The following is a 20239-nucleotide window of genomic DNA, read 5'->3' on the forward strand; positions in this document are numbered from 1 at the left end:
TCCTTGGGCAACTTGCAAATCTTGAGCTGATTGCTCACCTATGGACCTAGGTCGTGTCACAGACTTGTGACCTGGTAGATACACTTTTAAGTCTTGTGAAGTCTGAAGCGAAAGTATGTTTAACATTCAGAGTGCTGAACAGACACTAATGCCCATACCAGAGGGACCAGGTGCAGCTGCCCTCGCTGCTGCCAGCCCTGGGCCAGGAACCAGGAAAACCTCTGCAGCTCCCAACCGTCAAAAACACAGTAAGCCCAAGTGAGTGCCTGCAGAGATGTTATTGTGTGGAAAGCACTGAATTTTCCTGCTTGGACTAAAATGTTACCTAGGGAAGGTTCTTAGCAAAGCTGGGAAGGAGCAGAGCACACAGATCATGAGTGCCAGTGCAGAGCCTGCTGAAAGGGGATTTATGTGCTGGGAGCTGCAGTTCCCAGGGGACAGCAGACTGTCACCAGCATACTGCTATAAACAGTGGCTGCCTTACCCCCTTCACTCCTGGATGTGCCCCAGCCAAGCACTATGCTATCTCTTAGTCTCCTCACCTTTCCCAGGACCATCTTGTTGCTGCTGCTTACATTTGCCTCTGCAGCAGGTCCTGGGACCCATGGGAGGTCCCATGGGCAGGGCAGGGACCTGTCCCACTGCCCCAGCCAGGGAGCAAGGTGGCTGGGAACACTCATTCAGCCATTTGTATTAGTGAGAAGCAGCTGAGATGTGTTTTGAAGACACATGAACTGTATTTTCTCCTTCCTGTGATGTGTTGGTAGGCCTTGCTATGCCATATTACCACCTTTTCTATTTTGCCTTCACGGCTTATAATCCCTTGTGTGTAACAAAAAGGTACAGCATTTGCATGGCCCTTTTCATCAGTGAGTTGTAAACCGGTATTAGAAAGCTGGAGCTGAAAACTAGAACAGACAAGTTGAAATAACCACTTTTTGTCAAAGGATTAGAGCCATGGTTTCCTAATATTCATCTCTGTGATCTAACCATTGCATAGGCTGCTGGCTGCTGACATGAAATTATTCCAGTGTCCCATATCCAGTGCTCTACTACCAAATTAAGTTGAGCAAGAGTTTGTGAGAGCCTTGTGGCTGGTTGGCTGTCTGGTACCTGGCAAAAAGTCACAGAAAGCCTTGAAGTTGCACTCGGTTTAAATTTATAGGCAGAAGGATTTCAGCAATAAGGGCAATTTTGCTTTAAAGGTGACCTGCAAATAGTAGTGAAGGGTTTGCAAGTCTCTCTCACTAATTAAGAAAGGACTAATAGTTCTTATTTATTTCCAGGGATTTGTTTTTTGGTATGGATTTTTTAAAGATACATAGATACTGTAAAATGCTGTTACTAGTAGTTTTGTCCAGTATCCTCTGAACAGTTTAGCTGGTGTATATTTAAAGTTCTCAGGATATCAGGAAAGTGCATAATGTATTCCATTTTTAAACAAAGGTTTCCTTTCTCCTGATACTTAGTCACTACAATTACATAAATATTATTAAAAAACCAAATAAAAGCCATATGTTGTTTAATGCGTGGCTCCATTTGATTTCTTAGTCTTTATTGATTCACTGGCAGTCAATCGATGTTCCTTAGCAAACTTTCAATTATTTATTCATAACCTGAAAGACATAAAAAAGGACGGTTACACATTTTTCTTTCTTAGGCTGGCAACCTTTAATTTCAGACAACTTCTGTTCAAACAACAAACAAAACCTGGGTGAAAAGCAGCCTGATGAAAGATAGAAAGCGGGCCCCTATCCACAGTGCTTGCATTATAAATTCTTTGTTAGGCTGAGAACTTGAGCATAGATTTATGACATGAACTTTCTATGCTGTTTTCTTGAAGACGATAAAACTAACTACAGGTGTGTGGTACTGGAAAGGTGATACAAACACAAAAAATTTTGCAAAAAAAAAAAGAATGATGTTTACCTTCAAATTATGCAGGTTTAGGCCTTCATACAGCAGTTCCAAGTAAGGTAAAATCAGAACCTAATATTGTTTTACCCAAATATCAACTGCAGGACAAATTCTTAATTATTTTTTTTTCAACTGAGACTGGAGCTCCTTAACTGCTGTTGTGTGGCATCATGTTAATGGAGAAAATCAGAAATATGCATTTACTCCATACTGTTCTCAAGCTAAACCCACTACAGCAGGGTGGTGAAAGTGTGTGGTGAGTCCTGCCACGTCAGAAATGTGCACCATGCGCTGGGGCAGCAGTGCTGAATACGGGGGCCAAATGCCACCCCAGGTAATCTATAGGTGGAGGTCCACAGGGTGATGTTCCCTGTTGCTGGTGTTACATATGACCCTGTGCAATGGTGAGCACCAGAGGACTGTAGAACTTTGGGGAAACCGCAGCTCTGCAGGGAACAAAGTGCATGTAACTGTTCTTTGAATCTCTGTGGCAGCTGTGGATTAAGACTGTATCAAGCCATTGAAACCACTGGTGCAAAAAAACCCAACACTCAAACCATATCCCTGCTGCTGACTTCTCCAGTGCAGGGCAGGGAGTGTGGTGGAGCACGGCAGCAGTGGGTCAGCCACACGCTGCCTGTTGCTGCCTCCTGCCCTTCTGGGCATTTTCCAAGCCTTTGTCACAGTGGAGCCAGGCTGCTCATCTCTCTGCTGGTCACATGGCTACTGCAGGCACCTTTCATGGTCTGTGTCTCAGCAGCTCCGACCAACTTCTCTGTTGGGCTTGGGAACGCTGCTGACTCTGCCAGGTAGCTCTCCAGGGAGAGGTGTGAGCTCCCTGGTGACCTCTGCCTGTCTCTGCCCTCAATAATCCCCCCAAAAAGCTCTGGAATGGAACAGTTTACATTTAAAATCTTTCTAAAGCCACTTGAGACACTGCTTGAAAGGGTTTACCTGGTGCAGTGCGTATGGCAGCAGGAGACAGAGCAGGAGGACCTGAGGAAGTCCCTTTACTCTTTGCTTCTGTGTTCTTGAAAGCAATGTCTCACATTGACCTCACCACAACCCAGATGTTTTGTTTAGTGCCAATTAGAGGCCAAAATAGATACGCTTTTGTATCATGGGATATTGACCTCTTTGTACTGCTGCTAGTAACTGAAACTCATATTACTGCATGCTCATACTCTGTATTTCAGCTCCAGTCCCACAGCAAAGGAAAACTTGAAGGCAGGAAAAAATATTCACTTTCAGGAAATGCGTGTCGAGACATTAAAGAGGTTATTTCAATTTGACTAGCATAGCTGAAAAAAGAAACGAGATCATTTGGGTGGAAATATTTTCCTCCATTGTCTGAGGATCATGCCTGAACAAAGCATGTGAAACAGGAAGCCAGCTGTCATTTCAACAGGGTGGATGAGTGGTCTGAATGTAAAAACAGAGCCAGACATGCCTGGTGTTGAATGCTAGCTCAGGCACTAGCCTGCTATGACTTTGGTAAAGTCATTCAGCGTCTTTGTTGCTGTTTCCAGATCTCTCAGAACGAGGTAATAATTCTCATCTGCTCTAAAGAGTATTGTGAGGTAATTAATTCATCTGTGTAAGGCACTTCAAAGATTAAAGTATGATTATTATTATTATTATTAATTTTATAAATTCACAACATGGTATAGCTGACTTTCATCCATTACTTAAAATGTCTTTGATCTAAATAAAACCGTAGCAATTTATTATATTAGCAACTAAAAGAGCAACTTCAGACGCAACCTTAGAGGTGAAATGTCCTATTTCTCTCAACATCTCCAGCCTGTTTTGTGGTTATAATAGTTGAAAGTTAGTTCAGGATACCTGCCAAACACATTTCACTGCCTATCCCTTTGAAAGTGAGTGCAATGAAGAGAGTACATACCAGGTTGATAATCTTAATTCTTAAACTAGAATTAACTCTGTGTCCTTAAATGTTATGTATTGGGTGAACCACTAGCATCTTCCAAGATGACTGCAGTGCAATGCTCCCTGAAAGAAGGCTGGCTGACAAAGAAGGAAAATTGCATAGGCTGTCCAAGTGGGTACAGCATGAATATGAGGTGTTGGATGATGTCAAATGTGAGTAATTGCTCGTGTTTCATATCAGCAAGGCATCACCCATGTGAGTTAGAAAGCTATTACTACTAACACTAGCAATTTTTTGTATAAAATATTTGTTTTCTCCTCTGTATATTTTCAGGTGCTGCTTTGCTTTTGAAAGAAGCAAATGAGTCACATGTTATCATTTGCAGCAGTTATGAGGTATGTCATTTAGAGTTTGTTTTGAGAATTAGGTACATGTAGATGGTAGCAGAGGGACCAGGGTGTATGAGAAGTAGAATATGAAACATCAGAGGTTTAAAATCTCTCATCTGTGAGGTTCAGTGGGAAATAATACCAAATAGATGCTGTCCTCGACACGCGTGGAGAAATAATCCTATCATCTGTTTGAAAGCCTTCCACTCTGTTACCTAAAGGAAGCCAAGAACTTGGGCCTAAAAATCCAAAGGTTGTTACCTATTTTACTCAAAATTAAATTCCACGTTAGCCAGCGCATCTGCAGCACTGGGTGCACCAGTAATGCTAACGTGACTGGAAATCTGGGCTGCCTTCCTGTGCTACTGCTATTCCTGTCAGAGCTACAGGGCTCTTTATTTGTACTGTCACTTCTCAGCAGTACTTCTCTATAGGCTAAAAGTGAGGAGGCAGTAGGTGGAGCATTATATCTCAGAGGCATATCCCTGAGATCACCAGGGCCATACGGCGGCTGCATTGCCTTTTAGACCTTGTTGAGCCTTTGCCATGCTGTCTTTTCAGAAGGGGAGAGGTGTCTGAGTTGTCCCCCTTTTCCTTTGAATGTGAATGCCACTCTTCTAGTATGTTCAGTGCAGAAAACATGCTTCTTGGAATTATGTCTGGTAATATTCAATTCAATCTACTCCTCAGTGTGTTTATTGGACTCTGTTAGTAATTCTCTAAAAGCCTTCAAAGTCTTAGTGTAGGGTGGAGTGCTTGCTACGAATAGGTCTCAGCCATACAGCTAGTATTCGGTGTAATGCAGGCCCTTGAGCAGAGACTTTGTTCTTTTTCATAATGGTGTGGTCTATATCTGTAAATCCATAGACTTCACAGTGATCTTTCTAACTTCCATTTAGGAATGAGAAACTAGATGAGTTCCTCATGGCCTTGCTCTTCTACCTATCTTTTTACCTGGAAAAAATTGCCATGGAAAAGAAATGCAGGTCCTTAATTTCGTGAGTACATGACTTTAGGGGTGGAAGTACACAGAGCTTCCCCAGAAAATGTGGAATCACAGGGCAGTCTTTCATGTCAGAATTAGCGAGAGTCTCCTTAGAGATTCTCTAAGGAGAAAAACCCCTTGGGTCTCACCGTTTGTGTCTCCTGTCCCCTTGTCCTCTGTGCTCTACAGGACATACGGTCCTCTGAATATGTAGAAAGATGGATTGTCTGGGAGGGTTTGAACCCCGCTTTTCCCTATCCTTGCCCTTAGCAGCATGCACTGTTGTTAACATGGCATAGATCCCTGTAGTCTCCCTTTCAAGATGCTGGCTGTATCCAGTCCTGCTGCAATGGGGTCACCAAACAATTTGGCTCCGTAAGGTAATGCTGCAATTTGAATAAATCATTAGTACTACCACAAATGTTAAATCTATGTGAGTGCTCTGACTGAATTACCATCCCTTAATGCCATTTTCCAGTAATAACATTAGCATCCAGTCATTGCTGCTTGCAATACGGAGCAGCAAATAGTTGCAGCTCAGTCTGCTGGTTGTTAATTTGTGCTGTGGGTCACGCTGCTTTAAGACTTCGTTTCTAGGTGCTAGAAACATGTTACAACATGAGGAATATATGCTAGGAAAGCAGTTCCCAAGTAAGGGTGTGTGACCATGCTTGCTGCCTTGCAGAGTGGAAGTTGAGATGCCAGGGGAAGAGTTTAGGAGCTGCTGTGTTAGAGGGTTATACGCCTCGGGAGAGAGCATTGCAGAGTTACAAACCACGATTGCAAGAAACTTCAATGATTTTCTGGAGCCTATAATAGTCTCTAAGAATTGATTAACCATTTTCTTAAAACACTTAGTGATTACTTACTTCACAGTTTATGAAGCCTTGATATAAAGTGGGGCTGAGTGGATTGAAGAAAAGACTGTTGGAGGATTGCTGGCCTTAAGGAATTGATTTGTTTTACATCCATAGATTGACAGGTGTTTCTTTCATTGTGCAAGGAATAATTCATAAATAAAGAAAACCATCAGCATAGTTTCATACACAAAGGTCAGATGCAGTTGAGGTGCTCTGGGCTGCAATTTGTGAAATGATCCGCTCATTCTTAGCTGGTAAAGGACAAGAAGGCCCCTCCATGGGTCATGACACCTCAGTGTGGCTCATAACATCTAGTGATGTGGCAAATACAGAAACAGACTGAAACAAAGAGGAGTTGGGACCTATTGCAATATAGGATTATGTTTCCTGGATCAAGGGGGCTCTGGTTAGTAGGTATCAGCTATAAGCACTGGATAAATCCTGCCCGGAGAGACATATCAGTGTGTTCTGGCATGCAGTGCTCCCAGAATGAATCCTGCCTTTTGGTGGGAAACATATGCTGATTTACCACTTCTACAATACTGTTTCATTTAGATTCATTACATCCCCTGAAGGGAAGTGGCTTGGTTGTCAGGATAACCTGCATGCAGTGTTAACATCAGAGAAGCTTAAAGAAGAGACACCATGCAGAAGCAGGAATTCAGGGTATTGATCTACTGAAGAATAAATAAAAGGAAGGGAAATAAAATGACAAAAGGCAATTTTAGGTCCTATTTAATGTTGAAGTTCATCCTTAATTGTTTTAGCATCTTAGCTGACTTGGAGGAGCCAGGAGGTATTAATCACAGTGTGAAGAGCTTTCAGATACTGCATCTTCTTTCCACGTTCAAGACCTCCCATTTCATCTATTATCCACCTGGTCTAATTCTGAACTTGGTATGTGCTGTATTTCATGCCAAATGTAGCAGGGACTGTCTTTTCCCTCCTGTGGAGCAAAGTTCTAGAATGGTCTTCCACTAGGAAGTAGTGGGGGCAGCCAAGAAAACTACTTTGTTTCTGAAGGTGGAGTTCTGTGAGCTTGTGAAAGGGATTTTATAACTACATAATAGAATCATAATGACATAAAATTACACTTGTGATAAGAATCCTTAGGTCTGTGATATGTTTACATATTTGAGAGAATGTGAAAGAAGACTGCATAGCCATTTATTTTCCTATATCTATCTGACATAAATCCCACGCTCAGGGCTGTTGCTGGTGACCTGCTCAGGAAGAAAACTCCCTCCCCCTTCCTCCAAGATATAATTTAGGTTCAGAGGCTTTTTTGCTTTCCTCTGTAGTACTGGCTATGTGCCACGAGTAGAGACAGGCTGGAGGCAAGACACGCCTGTACCATTTCATGTTTCTTGTTAGTAATACCTATAATTTGCTCCCAGTTAAACTGGAGACAGGGCTTGTGACCTGCCTAGTCCTTTATCAGCCTCATGTTCCCACATGATAGTCACATCCAACAGCTGTGCAGTCCCTGAGCTGCTATTCTCGTAGACCCTGTGTGATAACCCGGTAACACAGCGCTGGTTATTCCTGCTCCTAGTTTGTGTGTTTTGGGGTTCCTGCCATTTGGGCTGCCTATGAGAGATGCCTAACTCATCTTTTGGGCCTCCTTTTGTCCACAGGGAGCCAGGCCTGAGTAGCTCCTCAACTGTCTTGAACCTAGACCATGTAGAAGCATCAGTGTCCACAGTGCCTCAAGAGAAGACCTAAGACCATCCTACCTTCAGAAGTCATTGCTTCTGTGCATTAAACTTCCTTTGGAAAAGAAAGTATTGGAAGGGGTTCCTGTCAGAGAAGGTCAGGATTAATCTGGACATCTTTGACTTTTTACGCCTTTGTCTTTTGTTGATGTCATGCTGATTCTTTCTAAATCCAAGCCTGAGGCTCTTCTGGCATTTTCGAGGTTCAGAAAGATCTTGTAACTAACTTCAAAAACAACCAAACAGTTTTCCAAAACAGTGGGCATGAGGCATTCCCCCACTGGAGGCAGCTTGGGAGTATTCACCTCTGAAATATGTGACTCTAAGAGCAAAAACTCACTAGCAGTGGATGAGACATGAATGGAAAAAGGGCTATTATTTCTGTCCTGCATTTTCTTTCCCCTTTATTTTCTGTTTCTGCTTCCATCCCTTTCATGTCTTTTGGGGAAAATCAGCTGAATTTTATTAGCAATTATCCTTGAGAAGCATAGAGTAATTGTCCTAATTTATTAAAGGTGGGTTGTGTAGGAAGCTTTAGGGCCGGAGGCCATCAGGGGTAGGACAGATAAAACCAGCTCTCCTGAGCGTGAAAGGAGGCTGGTAACTTTGAGGCCGACAGCACTCCCAGGCCCTGGCAGACAGCCGGGTGGATTACAGGGGAAGCCGAGGAAATAGAAAACTCTTTGGTTTGGCATTTCCTTAGTGTTTGATCTGAGCTGGTTTAAAATACAGGCTTGCGGTGGCAGCCGTTCTTGTTTAGAGGCGGTCCCACAAGCACCTCGTGTGCCTTTTTGCAGAGGAGTAAGTGCTGCCTCTGAGTGAGCCAGACCTGCAGCTCCAGGCCGCCCCAGGACAGAGCCTGCGCCTGGAGATGTTTAAATGCACCTCCAGGGCTCTCATGCAGGCTGCAGAAAGGGCTCACAAGTATGCAGGATCAAAGATGGCAATCTGATGGGCTGTGGGCATGCAGCTTACAGCTGTGTGGGGCAAGAGAGGCTGTCTGGGCCCAGGCCCTGCGGCCCCACCAGTGCTGCCGAGCTGCGCTGGAAGTGCCTCAGCCCGGCTGGGCTGCGGAGGGTCCCCTGACAGCGGTGCCACCCAGCATGGTGGTTTGTGTGCCTGAACACAATTTTGTAATCAGTAACACAAAAATTGTGTTACTTCTCAGGAACAGCCAGTCTTCCTAGCATCCCTTCTGTCCAGAACACCTTTCCTAAACTTTTTTTCCCATTTTGTTTTAAGCAAGACTATGATATTTTTAGAGAAGAAAGACATGGATGATGTGCTGGCGAAGTTAGGGTGGCCAGGGTTCACCTTGCCAGAGTGTACCTGTAACTGTGTCCTCAGGTGAGGCATGGCACAGCAGCACCACAGGCCTGGTGGAGAGTAAGCCCGTCCCTTCTGGGGACTCTTGCTATGTCAAGGGCTACGGCAGCCAGGGCCAAAGCCTCTGCCAGGTGGCACAAGTGAAGGCCCAGGGTAATAAACGTCTTGTGAACCAAGGAGCCAGGCAGGGCTCAGGGACCTGAGACAGAGAAGTGTCTCAGAGTGCCCTGATCTCCCTGCAGCTCTATCTCATCTCATAACCGACTCCAAAAGTGCTTCTGGTGAGCTGTTGCCAGCTGACTTGGGCACAATGAGTTGCAGCAGAGCTCTGGATACCAGACTGGAAAGCTCTGGTACGTGGAGGCCTTGCTAGATACACAGAGCAAGAAACTTTAACGGGTTCAACATGAAAGTCAGCAGGGCAAAAATCAGTGCCAGCCATGGATCTCACCCCTGCCACTTCCACTTAACTAAATCTTGAAAGCAGATGGTTACGTACCTATTGCTTGCCACTGATCCCTGCATTAATTTTCTGTTATGCCAAGTCTGAGATAGCGTAAGACTAGGTCAGCAAGTGAAGGAGACCATCTTCCCAATGGCCAACAAGTGAAGGGGGTAGAGACAAGAAGAGGTCTGCTTGGGCATTGGAAGAGGAGGACTCCTACCTCTGAGCAGGGAAGATGGTGCATGTTTTTTTTCAGAGTGGTGGAGACCAACTGCTCTTTAAATGCAATGCTCCCAGCAATGAACTGAAAGGGGAGAAGGACTCATAGTGGGAATTTAAAAAGAAACTGATGAAGGCAGGAGAGGATGGGAGAGTGAAAAGGCAGAGAAACCAAGGGAATGATGAGGACAAGAAAAGGGGAGTTTAAACAGAGGTGAGGGTGCTGTATTTTAACCCGAGCTGGCAACTAAGCACCACAAAAAATGGTCAGTGGATGGAGAGACATCATGCACTGTGCTAGTGTTAGGGACTCTTTCCTCAGCCATGTATGTTCCTGCACAATGTTTCGTTTTCCTGGCAGTCCCCACCCAGCACCTCAGTCCCATGGGATCTTCTCAGAATGGTATCAGGCATTTTTTTCAGTCACTCGGTGTGAAACTGCTGCCAGTCCCCCAGAGGAGTCACAAACATTCACCTGCCTTCCTGCAACACATCTCCAGGTAACCTTGCTCCTGTCTGGGGTGGGGCAACCTTGGTTTCCTTCTAATTAAGAGGAGAAGGTAACCTGTGAAATGATGGAGTTAAAAGGGAGCTGAAATTGCTGTCCCAACAGGGCTTTCATTTTAGCATGCCCCATGCCACAAGGTGCTGGACCTTGAGAATTAGGAATGTGTTCCTTCTGCATCCTGGCACATAGGCATTTCACTGAGCACTCCTGGGAGCAGCTTTCTCTGCCAAATCCCTGCTCCCAGATTCCTGCTGAGCAGAGGCATCCTCTTAACTTTCCTGCTGGTTGGACAGGGAGGGTCACGACAGCATTTCATTATTTCTATTGGGTGGCCTAATGTCTGCACTTAATGAGACTTGGAGGAACTTGTAGTAGAAAGTAACTTGAATCCAAGAACTGGATGCAGCTGGATTAAAGATTAAACAACCTGTTGTATACCCAGCTAGTTAGCTCTACTGTCTCTTCACTCACTTGTATTGTCTGGTGGGTGGAATGTGCAGGGCTGAGGGGAGCAAGAGGTCTTGCAGCCAAAAATCTCCAGCATGGGAGTGAGAGCAGAGAGCTGAAAAAAGAAACTGTGTTCTTTAATATTTCCATTACAGTGGGGGTCAGAGGCTGGCTCTGGGTTGGGATGGTGTCCAGGCTGTGAAAACACAAAGGCCAGGTTGGATGGGGCTTGGACCAACCAAGTGGTCTAGTGGAAGGTGTACCTGCCCAGGGCAGGGGGTTGGAACTAGATGATTTTTAAGGTCCCTTCCAACCCAAACCATGCTATGATTTTATGAAAGACTAGAAAAGAGCTGTGCCTTAAAGCCTTCATGATGTAAGGTGCTGTATGAAGAAAGACCTCACGGAGTTACTCATAGCAGGGTGGCGGTAGCTGACTACAGCTGACTTCAGAGTTAGGCTAATGCTGAGCATGTTATAGTATAGGGCACTTCCCATACCATACTGCAATTATATAAATATAATCTTTTCCAGGCTGACTCAGTTTAACCTTAAATGTTATCTGGATCCTCCCAGACCATTATATGAACTGCTAAATACAAGAGCTACGGGACAGAACTGTTTAACACTCTTGATTCTAAAAGATGGTTAGGAATTTTTTGAGCGCACATGGTTTTGGATGGGAAAGATCCATCATCAAAATGGAAACTGTGGGGAAGGTTACTTTTGATGAGTTTTTTTTAACCTGCAAAATGTTTAGATTAAAGAGCTGAGAAACTACACATAATGTACCACCCCCAGTTCTACTATATTTTCTTACAAACCAACTATGGGTTCATGATGGTGTTGAAGCTTTTGCTTTTCACTCTAATTCACCATAGCAACATTTTAATGAAATCTTATACTATGTTGGTAAACTGTTTTCCCAGCCAAATCTGCCAAATGTCTATGTGTTCATATGAAATGATTGATTTTTCATGTAAAGTTTTTTTCTGAAATTTTAAAAAGGGAGGCTTAGGTGGAGAACATCTTCATCTTAACAATTTACATGATTTGTAAAATGCAGCATTAAAATCCTATCTTGATACTGTCCCAGACTGGAATTTGAGAGAGTTCTTCCAGACCTGTTATTTGTGTATGTCAGAATTAGTCCTTTTGTGCCTCCAACGCTGAGGAAGGAATAGGTGTGTCTGGCTTTCTCCTTTTAAGTTGATGGGGATTGTGCAACCTTTTGTGGTGCCAGTTTCCTTATGGGCATTTGTCATAATGGGAAAAATACAGAGAGTTCTCAAAGCTGTATGCATCAATGGCACAAACACAGTCGAGCCAGCCCTTACTGATCTTGAAGCTAGCTTGATCCATGGGCAATTAGAGTCACAGCTGCAGTAGAGGGAGCTGCTAAATGTCACAGGAAGCATTTCTTCACCGTGTGCCCCTATGCACAGCAGTAGTTCTTGTCTGAAGCTGCTATCAACTTGCATCCAAACCCCACGCTTACTGCACGGTTTGCCCTCGGCTGTGCTGTCCCCTTTTATGCATGAACTCATCCTGTCCCACTCAGAGCCCTAAGAAATCAATATTACTACATTACTAGAAGGTATGATGCTTTTTGCTCACTCTTTCACATTTCTTACAAGTCCTGTCCTGAAGCTTCTTGCAAGTTTGATGTTTTCCCAACCCTTTCTGTATTTTCCTAGGTAATTAGCAACTGTGCCCTAGACGTGGGAGGTGCCTCCTAGTTCAACACTTATTTTAGGAAACTTTACTTCAAGCAGGTCTCTTAGCTTAATACCTCACCTCAGGGAAGAAAGCACTTGGAGAAAGAAAGGTAGAGACCCCCAGCCTTACTCTAATTATTAGCATAGTTTTCTGTTGCTGGCCTGTACATGGATATAGTTTAGTGGTGGACTTGCCAGTCCTGGGTTAACAGTTGGACTTGATGATCTTAAAGGTCTTTTCCAACCTAAATGATGCTATGATTCTATACGTAAGTTTATCTGCTAAACTAGGGACTAGTTCTAAGACTCTGCATGAGCCATATAATATTGAAAGGTGAAGCTGAGGTCACTTTAGGTTTCTCCACTCTGGTACTCTGAATGAAGACAGAATACTGTGCTTTACCAGAAATCATAAGGAATCAAAAGCTTCAGAGTTGTTCTGGGAGTTCTGCTTTGGCAAATGGCCGTGCCAAACTTGCACAGTCAAGGTTTTTTCCCTTGCACAATATATGACGTTTCAGCAGGATTATGGCTGGTGGGAGCCAGGTAGGGAGATACATGGTCTTCTTGATCAAAAAATCAATAAATTAAAGTCAGCAGTTGGCAAATAGAGCGATAGGGCTAAAAGGTTTTATCTTCATGATCTGCTCTGCATTGGCATTTCTGGGGTCGTGACAGCTGGGGATACCCTAGATGTGTGGAACACTTGATGTTACCAGGAAGATAAGGGACACATCAGGAGTTGGTGAGCTGATGCAGAGACAGGCTTCCCTGTACATCTGGCAGGACCAAGCCAGATCTGTGGGGATCTGTAGGCTAGCAGGGAAAATTTGCTTTCATTTCCATCAAGGTGAGTTGTGCCATTTCCAAGAGAACTGAGTGGCTGCTGGGATGTGTTCGTCACCCTCTGCTTTAATGGCCATTTCCATGATAGACAGTCATTTGGCTTTGTGTGAGAATCCCCAGGCTGAAGTGGGTGGCAAGAGCATCTCTCAGGCTTCCACTGGGCAAATTGCTGCTGCTTAAACAAAGGCCTTTTGTCATTCTTGGGCCTGTTTTACATTTCTTCTTGGAGATACATCAGGCATCTCCTTCCTGGTTTTCAAGTTTATTGTCTCAGCATTGCCCTGGCTTTGTGCCCTCGGTAACTCTGCTTGTTGCTTTTCCAGTGATGTCAGGAGGAGATTTTTTTATTGACTTCAGTGGGAACTGGGTTAGATCAGTGCTGACCACTTTTGAGAGGCCCATGCAGAGAGCTCAGTCTAGATAACATAGCAGGGGAACCTCACCCACTCATCACATTCAGCTTTGTTCTCTGTCAGATTTAATTGACGGAGCCATACAATATTTTGCATTTTCTCCTTCTGAGGCAATGCAGAAGTCCTGCCTTTCTCTTGGACAGTGGGTCTCCACATGCTGGTAATGAGGATCGACCAGCAACAACTTTATTGCCTTGGTGAAATGCCAGCTTGGCATAGCCCCATGACTCATATTCAATGCTCTGTTCAGAGAACTGAAAGGATGACTGCTGCTATTAATTTTGTGCTCTTGTTCACTGCCTTAGGAGAAAAACAATGTTGCAGAAAGATCAGAACTTCTTTGAGGTAAGAAAGACGCAAAGATAAATGGAGAGTGTGACTGAGTGTCAGCCCAGAGCATGTCCCACATCCAAATCCTTTGCTTTTCAGTTCCCCCCGTAGTTTACTTGTAGGGCAGAACGCCTAGAATAAAGCTTTACCTCTAGGGCCTGGATGTCCCTGTAAAATACTATCTCTTTGCCCTTCACCCCAAGCCTTTTTCCCTTGAGCCCTCAGCTGAGGGGTTTCAGTCTCTCTGTGGCTCTTGGACCCCAGGCAGTTCCCACCACAGCCTGAGGTCCCTCTGGGAAGGCTGGTCTGTAGGTTTCTTTTCATGATCGGCCTCAGTTTCATCTCTGTAGGTAAGAAATTTTACAACCGTCTTTTATTTCTGTTGCCCTTGGCGACATTTCTAGATGCCAATAAGCTATTCTGGCCTGCCACATACAGGTCCATCAGCTATTTATGAGACTCAGCTATGTAGCAGGGATTCAGCAAATTAATACAAAACAGCTGGGCCCAAATTATGCTTTGTAATTCATAAACTAGGAAGCCTTTCCTTAAAATAAGGGGTCTGTGGATTGAATTCCAAGGATGCACAGCAGTCCCAACAATGCCATCTTTTCAAGAACAGGCTTAGCAGAGATTTCATTTATTGAGAGTTGATTCAGCTTGTGCCAGGGATCACAAATGTTAAATAGGAGTGAAGAGCTAGATTTTGGTTTTTTAATCAGCAAGCAGACATGCGGAGGTGAGAGGCAATGAGTTCATTTTTGGTAGCAATATTTTCTGTGGTTGTACTGTCATCACTGAGGGTGGGGATCATCTTGTCTGCCTGCAGCAGCCCAGACAGTAGCTGTCCAGTCAGACCATGCCCTTGGGCTGCCTTGACAGCCAGTGCAGAAAAGAGCAGCTCAGCCAGAGGGTGAATTGCTGCCTCTTGAGATAGGTGTGTGTGAGAGGACCCCCCCCAGAATGACTCACCATCAGTCTCTTTCCATTGATTATTGAGGGAATCTGGGTGGTGATCTCAGCGTATCTCCTCAGTTTCTAGCAGCAAGACTAAGCCAAATTGGTCAGAGTTGAGCAAGATGAAATCCATCTGAGCTAACTCCATTTCTAGCCTCATCTGTCTGCACACCTTTAAAAAAACGGTTTAAAATCTTCACTGATGCACGCATGGTGAAGTTTGATGCCAAATGGCATTTTAATGGAGTGACACCAACCTGCACTCTGGGATGCAGCAGGACTCTGGGCCTTTTCCCAGTAAAAAGGGGACCTGTGTTTTCAGTTTAGGGCCTCTACAACTTCTGCAGCTATATGGCTTGTCTTGTGTTCAAACAGAGGCACTTCCAAGTGATTCAGGAAGAAATTGGCAGGCTTCTTTGCTCTGACGTGTTCAATCCTGCCTTAAGAGACAGGAACAATGCTGACTTGCAGAAACCAGGAGAGTGGACTGCTAATACAAATACAGTGTGTTTGCCATATCTGAGGCACACGTTTGACACATTGGTGAGTCCTTAGGAAACCTGATCTGTCCGAATACACTGAGGTAACACCTGCATTTGTTTTCCACCAAGAAAAGTCCATGCCAAGCATCCTTCCATAAACAGCATGGTTCACCAGCGCTCACCAGTGCTCAGCACACTGCTGCCCTCACTGAAGGACAGTGCTCAGTACCTCTCCTAGAACCACTGCTGTTGGGGCAGAAACCCTCGACCTGGCATATGTGATGGCCTGCTGGACTTCTCAGAATCATTCACTACCAAGTAAGGGGCTGTTCCTTTGCCTAAATAAATTTGGTAGTGCTATGAGGAAGGATGTCCAACAGCTAGCTCTTCCTCACTGGGAGAGGGGCCATTGGACTCAGGATTTGGCCTGACTTATGAGACTTAGAAAGGAACAGGAGAGTATGTCCTGAGAGAGCCTGGAACTTGCAGAGGTGATACTCTTGGTTAACTGATGGCAAAGCAGCTACTGTCCATCACAGTGCTTTGTTTAAACTCAAAAGTTTTCTGGGGAAAGGAACTATGCTTTAAAATAAATTTTAACATAAGTTAATCAAACCCTCTCAAAATCAAAATAGGATGTTTATTTTTTCTCCCCTCTCATGATTCATTCTGATTTCTTACTTCTTGACTTTTTTAATAGTGTTCTGATCAGATATTACTGATGTACTTTATTCCAAAAAAACTGATTTTATTAACTACATTGTACTTTTAAAATATAATTTTGATTATAATAGAAATAGAACCTTTTCTTCTGATTCATGATAAAACCAAAATCTTTCAAGCCTGGGTATACCATATGAGAGGAATTCCATTTCCCATGCAGCCATGATATTTCTTGAGAGCGTGGAATTTACTACAAATGCACATGTAACTGTTTTGTGCATGCTTTGGAAGCTGGGTGCATCCTGAGCATCTTGACTTTATAGCTTATGCAGGAAGTCATGTAATTCATATGCAATAGGGCCAAATTTTCCAGGGAGCGCTGAGCTTCACTTGGATGTATGCAATTTGTGTTGTGTGCTCCAGACAGAAACATGACATGCTGTGCAAGGTGCTGAGGGGTATAAGCATGGTTATTTGTTTTTCCCTGGGGGAGACCAGATATTTTCTGCTAAAGGAGGCAAGGTTCCTTGCTGGTTTACCTAGGAAATATTACAAATCTGTCCCCCTTTCTCCTGTTTTCCTTTGCTTCATTGTGTCAAGCAGTGAAAAAAAGGATGTTTTCTAACAGGGTGGGCATCACTAGAGCTCATTGTAGTGAGTTAAATCTCTTATAAGCATGCCTGCTGGGACGATGGAGGAAGAGGAGGAAGAGGAAGAACAAGAAGAAAGAATTAAGGAATGGTTTCTCCATCTGGAGAAATGCTTTGTAGTCAGAGCACTGTGCTCCCAAGAGCAATGACAGAAGGTGACTGTAATCAGAGCAGCTAGCAGAAGTGGTATCTGTGTTGAGTGGCATGGTTTCACATTGCTAAGTAAAATAATTTTGAAATTGCATCTTAAGAAGCCTAACTCATTTGTCAGAGGTGAGTTAGTTTAGCACGCAAGGGCCTGGACTGGGTGATTGGAGACCTGGACTGTAATGCCTGTTTCTGTCACTAACAATTCCTCCTTCAACTCCATGCCTTTGTTGCACCATTTCTGAGATTATTTTACTGACTTTTTTTGGGAAGTGCTTTGACACCTGCAGATGAATTTGATTATAGATTTTAATGTCAACACTCTTTTTCTAAAGGATTAGCAAAGCAACCAGGAGACACGACTTACTACAGTCTAAAAGTTTCTGAAATTTTCTTTTGAAAGAAGTTACTCTGGCATCTTTAATATATTGCGTTTCCTTTTTTTTTATTATTTCCATCATTTCTCATTTTGTTCTTCAATATAGCTAGTCTAATTTATGACTCATTGTGAAATAAGTATAGCAAAGAGAAATGCTGTTATTTAAAATATCTACCAAGTCTTCATTTGATTGTATCTTTTTAATGATATTTATTTTTATCATTGAGTTTGCATGATTGGGAAAGCAGATCTTAGATGTTCAAACTTAAAATATGCAGTTGGGATGTCAGTATCTTGAAACAAAATGAATTCATGGCAAGAAACAGTATCATTTTACCTGTAAGACTATATGTACCTGCTAATCATTAGCATCAGGAGGAAAAATTAGGATGAAAACCTGACTTTGTCACAGTCAATAAGGATCAATGAAAAAATAATGGATGATTAAACAGTGGAAGAAAACCAGAGAGGTAATATTTCCATCATTGTTGAGAGAAGAAATTTGACATGTTAGTGCTGGCTTGGAAGATTTTCAGCAAAATGTATCTAGGCTGGATAAAAATAATACAATTTTCCCTTGCAATGTGTGGTTCAGTTTTTAAAAGGATGAAATTTTGCAGCATGATTATGATGAGAAATATACTTCTAGAGTAATCAATTGTCCAGGGACTGGATCACTTATGTGGGATGGCCCTGCACTGCCTTATTGAGACAGACACTTGAACTGCAGATTCACAGCTAGCATTTAGTCTCTTTACTTAGACTGGCACCTCTTATATTAATGCCTAAGTAGCATTGTGGCCTAGGCTTGTTTTCATGTGTCAGGTCAGTCCTTTAACCATTGCATGAGGCTGTTGTGGCCTGCAGTTTCTCTCTCAAGCTTTTCATTAGATATCTGTTCTGGTATAGAGCAAAAATATTTAAAAATAACACCTTTGAAATTTTGTGGGATGGAAACACATATTCTCTTGCGAAGGAGAAGAAATATAAAAATTATATTTAGAACTGTAGGTGAGACTGCTATATCTTCCTCATATACATGATGTGGAATGGTACACTCTTTATTAAAAATTAACATTTATAGGTTATACATCCATTTTGGGCAGGCAGGTTAGTGCACATTTGGTCTGAAAAATGGTGACGAGACCTTGAGACGGTTCTTTAGTTGCAGGTTTTCTGAGACCCTGGCTGGGCCAAAGCATGTACAGCTGTCTTTCCCAGCTGCATGCGTGACTCCTGGATGGTACATACCTGGCTGAACACGCAACCGGCAGTTGTGGTATCATTGCCCTGCAGCAGCATCGTTTCCCTACCAAATGATGCAGCAAGATGTTGCCTAACACCTGGTGCTGAGGGAGGCTACAGCACAGCTCCCTTCTCTTGGTCTTGGGAGAAATTTTTCAGTTCCTGCATTAGGAGACCTTTGTATGCTAAAGGATGGATACAGCTTTGCCTCTCTAGCTGTGACACTGGGCTCTCTCGCCCTCTCAGATCTGTGGATTGACATCCCAGTGCACTAGTCCTTGCAAAAACATGTTGCTTTGTCATGGCAAGCAAACAGCCATTGCATGGAGCCTTAGAAAGAGTATGAGTGAAAAGTGTCCTTTGCCACATCAGCCCTGCAGGGCAAGGGCGACTGTGGTACCTGCTAATAACTGGGATTTGTGAACTGCACTGCCTGGGGCAGAGATTTCACAGTTGCACACTTGGCCTGTGGTGGGCCCCGGGACAACAGGAGAAGACCAAAGGGTGGAGCATGCATTTACGCAGGCAGCAAAGCTCCTGGATGCAAACAAGCTTTTTGTGCACTATCACTTACCTCCAGGGTCTGTGTCACTGCAGAGAGGAGGAAGCGCTAAGCAGCTACTGGTGTTGCTCAAAAAGAGTCAACGAGTTACTCAGACTGAGAGGTGATGTTCAACATCCATGTCTGCCCCTCTCCAGATTTAATGCAGGTTTCTCACAGTCTCCTTAAGGGGAGCAGCCCCACGGAGCTACTTCTTGGCATGAAATAATGAGCAACAAGTGACTGCTTTTGGCACACTGTTTTCCTTGGTCAAAAGGTAGTTCTGGACTAGGCATTGTCTGAGTTACTCCTGTCTGCACCTAGAACATGCTGTCTGGCTCACTCTGCAGGAGTTACCTGGGCAAAATCTGATGGTCCTAGTGAGCCCTGGTTTAAAACACTGTGATCCTCAGCCAAGCCCTCAGCCATGGCTTTGGGTCTAAGTTTTCTGTGCTAATTGAACAACAACCTTGAACTTTCCAGAAAGGACTGAGAAATACCTTGAAGTTCAGATCCTTTAGTCAGCAGAGTCCTTTCCAGGGCTGCCTTCTCAGCGTTGTCTGCTTCTTCTGAGGCAATACACATCTAACAGACAACCCATGCTTGTTTAAGCGTGTAAGCAAGACCTGGCAGCCTTTTACACATGACAGTGAGTCATCCTTCCAGCAGGAGAGAGTGAGTCAGAAAGGGCAGTTGACAAACTTTATTTATCCGTCTCCTGTTATTTGGCCCAGGAGAATTTTATCCTGAAAAACCCACCCTTGCTAATGAGAGGCAGAGCTCAGACTTGTATCGTAGGGCTACTGGCTTTTTCCCCATAGGCTTTGCATGCAGTTTCATAACAGGAAATCACAGCAGGTTGGCCATTTCCATGAATTTTTATTTTTAAAGAAGTTCTGAATGTGCCAGCTACATTGAAATAACACCTGAGCTAGGGTTACCATAAAGAGTACGAACTCAAATGCCTCTCAGTGATGAAAAGAGCCTGGAGGGTTCTGTGCAAAAGTGTTTATAGCGTTCACATTTACTTTCTTCTCTTAGGGCTGCTTTGCTCAGAGTCTTAATTGAATGCTGCTAGCATGGCCTGGTGTCTTGACTGCCTTTTGATTATGGTTCTGCCACTCACAGGCTCCATATAGGGTGTGTCAGGCTTTCCAGTTTAAGTA

General features: G+C 43.7%; 1 protein-coding gene across 1 annotated transcript; it reads left to right on the forward strand.

The window, feature by feature from the left end:
* Nucleotides 1-1837: 1837 nt before the first annotated feature.
* PPP1R36 (protein phosphatase 1 regulatory subunit 36) lies at nt 1838-16910 on the forward strand (the record flags this gene model as incomplete). Its single annotated transcript, XM_055791195.1, is given in 11 exon segments — nt 1838-1923; nt 3114-3194; nt 3899-4020; nt 4142-4178; nt 4180-4203; nt 5097-5195; nt 9000-9104; nt 13985-14024; nt 15294-15483; nt 15571-15681; nt 16771-16910. Coding segments are annotated over 11 exon segments (1035 nt in total), but the record flags the coding sequence as incomplete, so codon positions are not given.
* Nucleotides 16911-20239: the final 3329 nt, after the last annotated feature.

This window comes from Falco peregrinus, chromosome 1, assembly GCF_023634155.1.
Source record: "Falco peregrinus isolate bFalPer1 chromosome 1, bFalPer1.pri, whole genome shotgun sequence".
Taxonomy (NCBI): Eukaryota; Metazoa; Chordata; class Aves; order Falconiformes; family Falconidae; genus Falco; species Falco peregrinus.